The 9,455-nt window shown below is 32.3% G+C and overlaps 1 protein-coding gene across 1 annotated transcript; it reads left to right on the forward strand.

Moving 5' to 3' along the window:
• The first annotated feature begins 1,414 nt into the window (after positions 1-1,414).
• Positions 1,415-7,012, forward strand: LOC107847725 (dicarboxylate transporter 1, chloroplastic). Its single transcript, XM_016692171.2, has 3 exons — positions 1,415-2,956; positions 4,218-4,439; positions 6,410-7,012. Exons 1-3 carry the CDS (start codon positions 1,871-1,873, stop codon positions 6,770-6,772), a joined length of 1,671 nt encoding a protein of 556 aa, XP_016547657.2. The 5' UTR covers positions 1,415-1,870; the 3' UTR covers positions 6,773-7,012.
• The last annotated feature ends 2,443 nt before the right edge of the window (positions 7,013-9,455 follow it).

The following is a 9,455-nucleotide window of genomic DNA, read 5'->3' on the forward strand; positions in this document are numbered from 1 at the left end:
CCCCCGAAATTTGTTCCAATTGGGCATTTTTTTTCTATCAGCAAAAAGGTTAAAGTATGTGTTGCACACTCGCGATGACGTGGCAAAACGAGCTAATGAGAAGCTGACATGTGGCATTGTGGGTCCAATAATTATTAAAAATTAATTATAATTTTTTTAAAAAAAGTATATAAAAATGGCATTCAGAAAATTATTAAAAGATAATTCTAAAATTATTTAAAAAATAAAAATAAAAAAATGATTATTTTAAAAAAATTATCATTTTTTTAAAATTAAATAAATTATTAAAAAATTATTTTTTAAAAAAAATTAATTATTAAAAAAATTATAAATTTTTTTTAAAAATAAAAATAAAAAATGGCATTGAGGATATAAATTATGAAAAAATAATAATAAAATAATTTAAAAATAAAAATAAAAATTGATTATTTAAAAAAAATTATAATTTTTTTTTAAAAGTGAAATATAATTATTAAAAAAATATTTAAAAAATAAAAATTAATTATTAATAAATTTTTTAAAACTTTTTAAAATGAATAAAAAATGGCATTAAGGATCCAAATTATTAAAAAATAATTATAAAATTATTTTTTTACATAAATAAAATACTGACTATTTTTAAAAAATTATAATTTTTTTTAAAATGATATAAATTATTAAAAAATTATTTTTAACTAAAATTATAAATTTTTTAAACAATGAAAATTAAAAATGGCATTGAGGATATAAATTATGAAAAATAATTATATATTTATTTACAAAATAAAAATAAAAAATTGATTATTTAAAAAAATATAAAAAATGAAATAAATTATTAAAAAAATTATTTTTTGTTAAAAAATAATTATTATAAAAATTTTAAAATTTCTTAGAAAAATGAAAATAAAAAATGGCATTGAGGATATAAATTATGAAAAAATAATTATAAAATTATTTAAAAAATAAAAATAAAAAATGATTATTTAAAATAAATTATAAAATTATTAAATATTATAAAAGTTTTTAAAATGAAAATAAAAAATGGCATTGAGGATCCAAATTATGAAAAAATAATTATAAAATTATTTAAAAAATAAAAATAAAAAACTAATTATTAAAAAGAAATTATAAAATTTTCTAAAAGATGAAAATAAAAAAGAGAATTTTTTTAAATTCAGTTTTATTTTAAAAAAAAAAATTGGGACCCTCTAATGTTTTTTGGGGCCTTTAGTGTTTAAAAAATAAAAATCTTATGAAAAAATTGTGGGGCCCTCAATGCCACTTGATAACTTTTTATTCGTAAATGAATAAAAAAAAATACTTTTCAAGGGCCTCCCATGATGGCACTACACGCACAGTGCCATATAGGCAAAAAATGTCTAATTGGAACAAAATTTAAAGTTTAAAAGTCTGAGATAAACAAACGTTAGTTTAAGGGTTTAAGTGAATTTTCAAGTTTGAATGTCTATCAATGCCTTTTGGCCGATGGTTTTGGCCAAATTAGTTTAAAGCATAACGACAAGTTGATCGGACAATCCTCATAAGCTTACCTTAGCTCTCCGATATATTAAAAAAATAAGAATATTTTGAAACGGGGGAGCAGTGAAAACAGCGTATTTTAGCATCAAGAACAGTGACGGACTTGGCAAGAATCCATATCGCAGAGAGACGGAGTTCACTATGCGACACAAGAGTGAACAAGAGCAGATCAAGCTGGCCCTGTCTTTTGCCGTATATTCCAAAGCCCATCACAACCGTCACATTTCTAAATCAACGGCCTAGATTCACCCCACAGATTTACTCAACTCCCCTTATAGTCAGTCCCCTATTTCGACCAAGATCTCTTCTGAGTTTAACAGATCTCTGAACTCACACTTGGCCATCACCAAAGATGTCGTCTTTGGCCCTCACCTCCGCCGTCAACCTCCGTCTACGGCCAACTCGTTCTCAAAACCCCCGCATTTCCATCCCCCAATCCCTCCAATTCACTCAAACATCACAAAAAACCGCATTCAACAACTCCATAAATCTTGGAAAATTTTTGAATCTTGGAAAAATTTCGATTCTTGTTAAATCCCGGAAAAGGGCAATTGTAAAGGCATCAGCAGCATCTTCATCTCCTGCAATAGTCCCACAACAACCACCATGGCAAGGTGCAGCAATGAAGCCACTGATTGCTTCTATAGCAACTGGAGTTATACTATGGTTTATCCCTGCACCTACTGGTGTAACAAGAAATGCATGGCAGTTATTAGCTATCTTTCTTGCTACTATTGTTGGGATTATTACTCAACCTTTACCACTTGGTGCTGTTGCACTTATGGGTCTTGGTGCTTGTGTATTAACTAAAACACTTACTTTTGCTGCTGCATTCTCAGCTTTTGGTGATCCAATTCCATGGTTAATTGCTCTTGCGTTCTTTTTCGCAAGAGGGTTTATTAAAACTGGATTAGGGAATAGGATTGCTTATCAGTTTGTTAAATTGTTTGGTAGCTCTTCACTGGGGTTGGGTTATAGTTTGGTTTTCAGTGAAGCACTTTTAGCTCCTGCTATTCCTTCTGTTTCTGCAAGGGCTGGTGGGATTTTCTTGCCATTGGTTAAGTCACTTTGTGTGGCTTGTGGTAGTAATACAGGTGATGGAACTGAGAATAAGTTGGGATCTTGGTTGATGCTTACTTGTTTTCAGACATCTGTAATTTCGTCGTCCATGTTCTTGACGGCTATGGCTGCGAATCCTCTGAGTGCGAATTTGACTCTTAGTACTATTCATCAGACAATTGGGTGGATGGATTGGGCTAAGGCAGCCATTGTTCCTGGTTTGGTTTCTTTGATTGTGGTACCGTTGTTGTTGTATATCATTTACCCGCCTACTGTTAAGAGTAGCCCTGACGCTCCTAGGTTGGCTAAGGAGAAGTTGGAGAAGATGGGCCCAATGTCTAAGAATGAAATTATAATGGCTGGAACTCTGGTTCTAACGGTATGAAAAAATATGATTAGTTTTGCTTACTTGTAACATTTTTTTATACTTGTCAATTGAAAGCCACATTTGTTTAAAATTATCGATTGAAAACAGAAATGTATTTATTCATGTAGATTTCCGAAAATATCTGAACTACGGATCAACCACAAGTAGATAAGTTTAGGATGTAAACAGGGCAGTGTGGTGCACAAAACAAAGCATCTTGCATTCACGGATGGTTAGGGGAAGGGCTACACCCTACTGGGTCTGATGTAGATAACCTGAGATTAGGATGTTAATTAAGATTTTAAATTTATAAGATTAGTACTCATTAATGCTTGGTAGAATAGGATTATGCTATTAAGCAGACTCATACAGTCCTATAGGGCGAGTTAGTTAATGATCTATACTTTTACCATTCTCAGTTTTAGCTTTGTTTCTCTGATGGACAAGCTAATGATCCTATTATACTTTGCGAAGACATGAAAATGTTAGAGCCTGAGAAGTTGCACCAATGCTGGCTTTTTTGATATGCATTATTAGTTTGTCCCTTTCTGGATGCTGTCCTTAGGAAATGTCGATGGCCATGCACTTCTCTCTTGTTCACCAGATGTTGGTTCATTCATCACAGATTAATAAACAGAGAGAAACATAATGCTGTGCCACTGAGACATATATATTTGTATTTTCTTCCTTAACCTCCTTGAGACTATTCAGTGCATCTCTTTCGCGCTTAGATAAACACTCTTTTAATTAGTTTTGATCATATTTAGCTTAGACATGTCATTTGGCTGATAACTGGTGATACTTCCATACTGTACTTTCTGTCTATATTGCTAGGACTCTTCAACGCCGCACCCTTGTCAGATTCTCCAAAAATACACTATCTTTGGAAATCCAACCCACACCTGTTGACATTTTTGAAGAGTCCGTGCAACATAGTTTTACATTCATCATGTTTAGCTGAGACAAACTTATTTGCCTAATATCTGGTGAAACTTTCATATTGTTCCTTTTATATGAGTTCTTTTATCTTTAACTGTTCTCTGTTTTATTCTCAAGTACATCTTATACCTCTATGTTGGTTGCCAACTAGTCGACGCATAATTTGTAATGCAAATAAAATAGCTCTAATTCTTGGCTAGTATTTGTTGGAGCATATTAAAATGCATTCTGCATTTTGGTTTTGCCCCTTTGCCTTTTGTTTAGAATTGATAAATGTAACTCGAATTTGTATGATACCATCTATTGATGTTTTGCTCTGAATGCTTTCTTCCAGGTCGGACTTTGGGTTTTTGGTGGCACATTAAAGGTTGATGCTGTTACTGCAGCAATTCTTGGACTATCTGTACTCCTTGTGACTGGGGTAGTCACATGGAAGGAATGCTTGGGTGAGGCAGTTGCTTGGGACACCCTTACTTGGTTTGCTGCACTGATTGCAATGGCTGGTTATCTGAACAAATATGGTCTCATCTCTTGGTTTAGTGAGACCGTGGTCAAGGTTTGTTTTCATTGCTTATTTTCGCTGAATGATATTTGTTTGCTTTATTGCTACAATTGATTCCTGAATAGTTTATTCGGTAATTTATGCCAAAAGGAAGTTGACACTTAAAGGATAGGATAGCAAACTGTTACGGTGCTACCTGTCCTTGCTGATCCTTCTTAGGTCATTTGCAAGCCCAGAATCGAATAAAAGATTTTGATCCTAAATGCCTGCAATTTAAAAGTCATTCGCTGGTCTTTTTTCTGCTTGTTTTATTCAGCCATATTGATTTTAATCGTCATAGAGCTCTATTCAATTACACTAGTAGCTGTTACATTTGTTAGTTCTTGTTTGCTTAAAACTAAACTTACATATAGCTTTGGGACATTCAATTTTGCATTTCGACAGCTAATTTTATTTTAGTTACAATTTGCACTAACAACAACATACCCAGTGTATTTCCCACAAAGTGGGGTCTGGGGAGGGTAAGTGTACGCAGTCCATATCACTACCTCAGATGAAGTAGAGAGGCTGTTTCCCACGATTTACGCTTAAGTTTTTGGGAAATTTTTGATCTTAGATAAGAGTTTCATTCTATTCGGTGTTGGCTTTTGTAAACTTGTGAGCCCATATTGAACTTGACATCAACTGAAGCGGGAACACACACACAATCTTCCCCCCAATCAACCAGCCAACCAACCAGCCAAAAAAAAATGATTCGAGTATCTTATACTGGAGCTTCCCTGGGTACATGGGACAAGCATGGTATTACTTAGGAATGTCTTTGAAGGTGTGAATTGAAGGCCAAAATGTTGAGTAGTATCAATAGAAACTTCTCAACGAGATCTATTGAAAGGCCTTATAAGCATCATTTGTGTTACCAACTAGGAAGAGTAAAATGGGTATTCAACATGATTATCTTGCAATTAACTACTGTATTGAGGCAGGGCCGGCTCAAGGGCCAAGCAAGTCAAGCAATGGCTTGAGGCCCCCAAAATTTTAGGGCCTCATTTTTTCAATTATTGTATGTAATGTAGTTTGACTTAATATAAAATTTAAAAAATAAAAGATTTTTTTTAAAATAGAGATCAAAAGTAAGTCATAAGTATTTGTATGGTTATAAATCATCTCAGGATAAATGACATTTAAATATAAATTATTTTTAAGAAAACTGAAAAGTATCTTTTTTTTGTTGTTGTTGAAATTTTATGATAGAAAAGTACAAGATCTTTATATAAAAAGTTACTTAGTCAATGTGATTGATAGTCAAGGATTGTTATTCTAATAATATTCCTTTTGTTTTAATTTATGTGTCCTCGCTACTATTTGGAGAGTCGACAATTATTTGTTTCAACATGATTTTTTTAAATATTTTAAGTTGTTAACTAAATAGACTTATACTATTTTTTATATAGTTTCTAAATATGTAAATTTTTAATATAGTATATGTAAATAGACTTATACTATATTTTTTAATTCTAAAAATTGAAGATTTTATGTCCGAATTTACGCAAAACATTAGTTGAATTTGAAGCCTCTTAGTAAAGTTTTGCTTTAGGCCCCCGGCGTTCTTAAGCCGGCCCTGTATTGAGGGAAGTTAAAAAGAGGTACACGTGACATTGATTGGCGTGGAGTTGAAGGGGCGCTGCGCTAGCTTTCAGTATAATATTTGGAATTGTATACAAAATACAAAGTAGTCTTTTGGTTCATTCTTATCTACTTGATGTGTTATTTGTTAAAAATATGTACCATCATTACACATCGGTATAGTATCTCTATAATTCTGTAAGCTTTTAGCTATGACAATGCTTGTGGTGAGTGCATCTGATGAGATATCAGCAATGAAATAGCTTTATAGACAAGTGGTGAAACCATTTTGCATTTTTTCCAATGGTTTGCTGAAGAATGGGTTTCCACTACTCCACAGGAGTATGGGAGTTGCTCCATTAATTTATTGCTCGTGCTTGATTTTACTCTCTATTTTGCAGGTTGTTGGTGGATTAGGTCTTTCATGGCAGTTGTCGTTTGGAATTCTTGTTCTTCTGTACTTCTACTCCCACTACTTCTTTGCAAGTGGAGCTGCTCATATCGGAGCGATGTTCACAGCTTTCTTATCTGTTGCTAGTGCATTAGGTACTCCACCATACTTGGGAGCATTGGTGCTCTCATTCCTCTCTAACCTTATGGGTGGAATTACCCACTATGGAATTGGATCAGCCCCTGTATTCTATGGTGCAAACTACGTCCCCCTTGCAAAATGGTGGGGATACGGGTTTGTATGTTCTATCGTCAACCTTATTATCTGGCTTGGTGTCGGAGGAATATGGTGGAAGGCCATTGGCTTGTGGTAGAGTTGATGGTTAAGATGACAGCATCTGATTTATAGTAGTTAATGATACCTGTTACAAGCTCCTCGTATTATCTTGACATGGACTGTTAAGATAAGCGTTCTATTCTTTTTTGTTGAAATAAGTCTTGGCAATTTTTTGGTAAGTCTGTAAATTAGGTCCATTTGTAGCTGAAGTTCAAGTTTTTACTGAATTTTTTTGACATTGAAACTTCAAATTATAAGAGCTTAGTGATTAGCTCCACTTCAATTCTTTTTACATCTATTGCCCACTGGTGACTTTTGCTGTTTCTTTGGCTGGCAACTTAAAGGTGCTATTGGACCTAGTGGGTCATTAGAACATAGATATTTTCATAACATTTGGTTGCATATGAAACTTTGTTGGTGATTTGAATTGCCTTACTGTTCCCAAAAAATGGTATCTCTAGTTTGTGCTAAAAAGTGGACGAACTACTTCCCCTTTGTAATTTATGACCAGAATATTTCACACCCTTGATGATGGGTTGTTGTTCACCGTGGTCACAAGAGGTGTCTTGTGTTTTCCACATTTCAGCTCTTTTTGGGAAGGGGTCAACTTTACCACTCTATTTTTAAAAAATTGGTTAAATATATACTTCGTCATGTTTTGGGGTCAAATTTATTCATTCTGTCATATTTTCGGGTTAAATTTACCCCTCTACTTTGAAAAATTAGTTAAATATATTTTTCGATCATATGTTGGAGTCAAATTTGCCTCTTGATGTCATACTTTTGGATCAAATTAACTCTCGTTGTTGAGAAATTTTTCACATGTATCATTCCTTTAATAAAAATGTTCAATCAATGTTAAATGACTCATTTTTAAAAAATAAAGCACACTCTGATCTAACCCCTTTGATCGGACTTGAGCCACAAAAAATACAAACATATATACCTCTCTCAGTTCTATTGATTAAATTTTTTCAACGAAATTAAGTCACTAGATATTTATCATGCATAACTCATGAAAAATGAATAAGCACTAGTGCAAACACAAAAAAAATACCCTTCTCTCAGTTCATGGATCTGCATTAGTGCAGAACTCATGAAGATGACAATTAGCGGTCAAATGCAATAGATTATGAAATGACACAAATACAAATACAAACAAATATATCTTTTTCTCAGTTCATGGATTTGCATTAGTGCAGAACTCATGAAAATGACACTTAGCGGTCAAATGCAATAGATTAGATCCACTAGATATTTATCTGAATGATTGAGTTAAGATATTTCCTTATGTGTTAATCGTGACACCTCTTCATTTTATGTCTTCATATATATTTTGAATTTGCATAAATTTTTTATCATATCATTTACTCATAAAATTTATCCACTGATTCAAGAATCTAGATGCATACTAAATTTTAAAATTTGAATATACCTAAAACAAAAGCGGAGTTTAAAATAGACATTTTCTCTTGTTCTATGCTTTTGTATCTCCTTCCATTTTATTTTTTGTTCATTTATAAACAACTTACCAACGTTTCATATTGAAAGAGAAGTATATTTATTTATTGAGAAAATTCGATCAATAAAACTAAGAAAAGTATATTTATTTGTGTATTTTTGTGGATCGTATCGGACAAGTTAGATTAGTGTGTGTTTATTTTTTAAAAAAGCGCCATTTAACATCGATTGAGCTTTTTTTTTTTGGTTAAAGAAAGGTACTTGTGAAAAGTTTCTTAATAACGAGGGTAAATTTTACTCCAAAGTATCACACCGAGGGCAAATTTGGCTCCAAAATATGATGAAAGATATGTTTAGCTAATTTTTCAAAGTAGAGGGGTAAATTTGACTTCAAAGTATGACAATGGGTGTAAATTCAATCCTGAAGTATGATAAAAGATATATTTAGCCAATATTTCAAAGTAGATGGGTAAATTTGACTCTTTGCCCATTCTTTTTAGCACTATAAATTTGAAAAAAAAGCTCAAATATGTCATCGAACTCTTAAAAATGGCTCATCTATATCATCCGCTATAAGTTTGACTCATCTATGCCACCACCAGTACAGAAAAGTTCATTCGTACCATTATTTTGTAACGATAATTTTTGCCAAACTATTTTTACCACGTAGCCTCTTATTAAAGGTTCACATTACCAAATCAAAATCAACCAATATCACTCAAAATAAAAAATTAAAAGTTGAACCTATTAAAATAAATTTTGATCCACGCAGTTAAAATAAAATTGAATTTATTAAAAATAAAAATTGAACTAATTAAGAATAAAATTCAAACCCATTAATCGTGCCGGCTTTTATTTTAACGGATATAATTTTTATTTTGATTTAAGTAATACTGATTGATTTGGATTTGGTGACATGAACTTCTAATAAAAGGTTATGTAACAAAAACAGTTTTTCAAAATCATCGTTGCAAAATAATGGTACAAGTGCCTGCAACGACAATGACATAGATGAGCCAAACTTTTAAAGACATGATAGAAGTGAGCCAAACTTATAACGAATAACATAGATGAGCCATTTTTCGACAGTTCAATGACATTTTTGAGCCTTTTCATTATAAATTTTGATTAAAATCATTGATCTAGACCGAAGAAGTATTGAGGAGAGGTGATTAGATAGAACAAGGCGAAGTTGTAGCTTACCGAGGACGTGATCTTAGATAGAGCGACGTGAAAGACGTGGATTAGGATAAGCTTAG

Source organism: Capsicum annuum, chromosome 11 (genome assembly GCF_002878395.1).
Source record: "Capsicum annuum cultivar UCD-10X-F1 chromosome 11, UCD10Xv1.1, whole genome shotgun sequence".
NCBI lineage: Eukaryota > Viridiplantae > Streptophyta > Magnoliopsida > Solanales > Solanaceae > Capsicum > Capsicum annuum.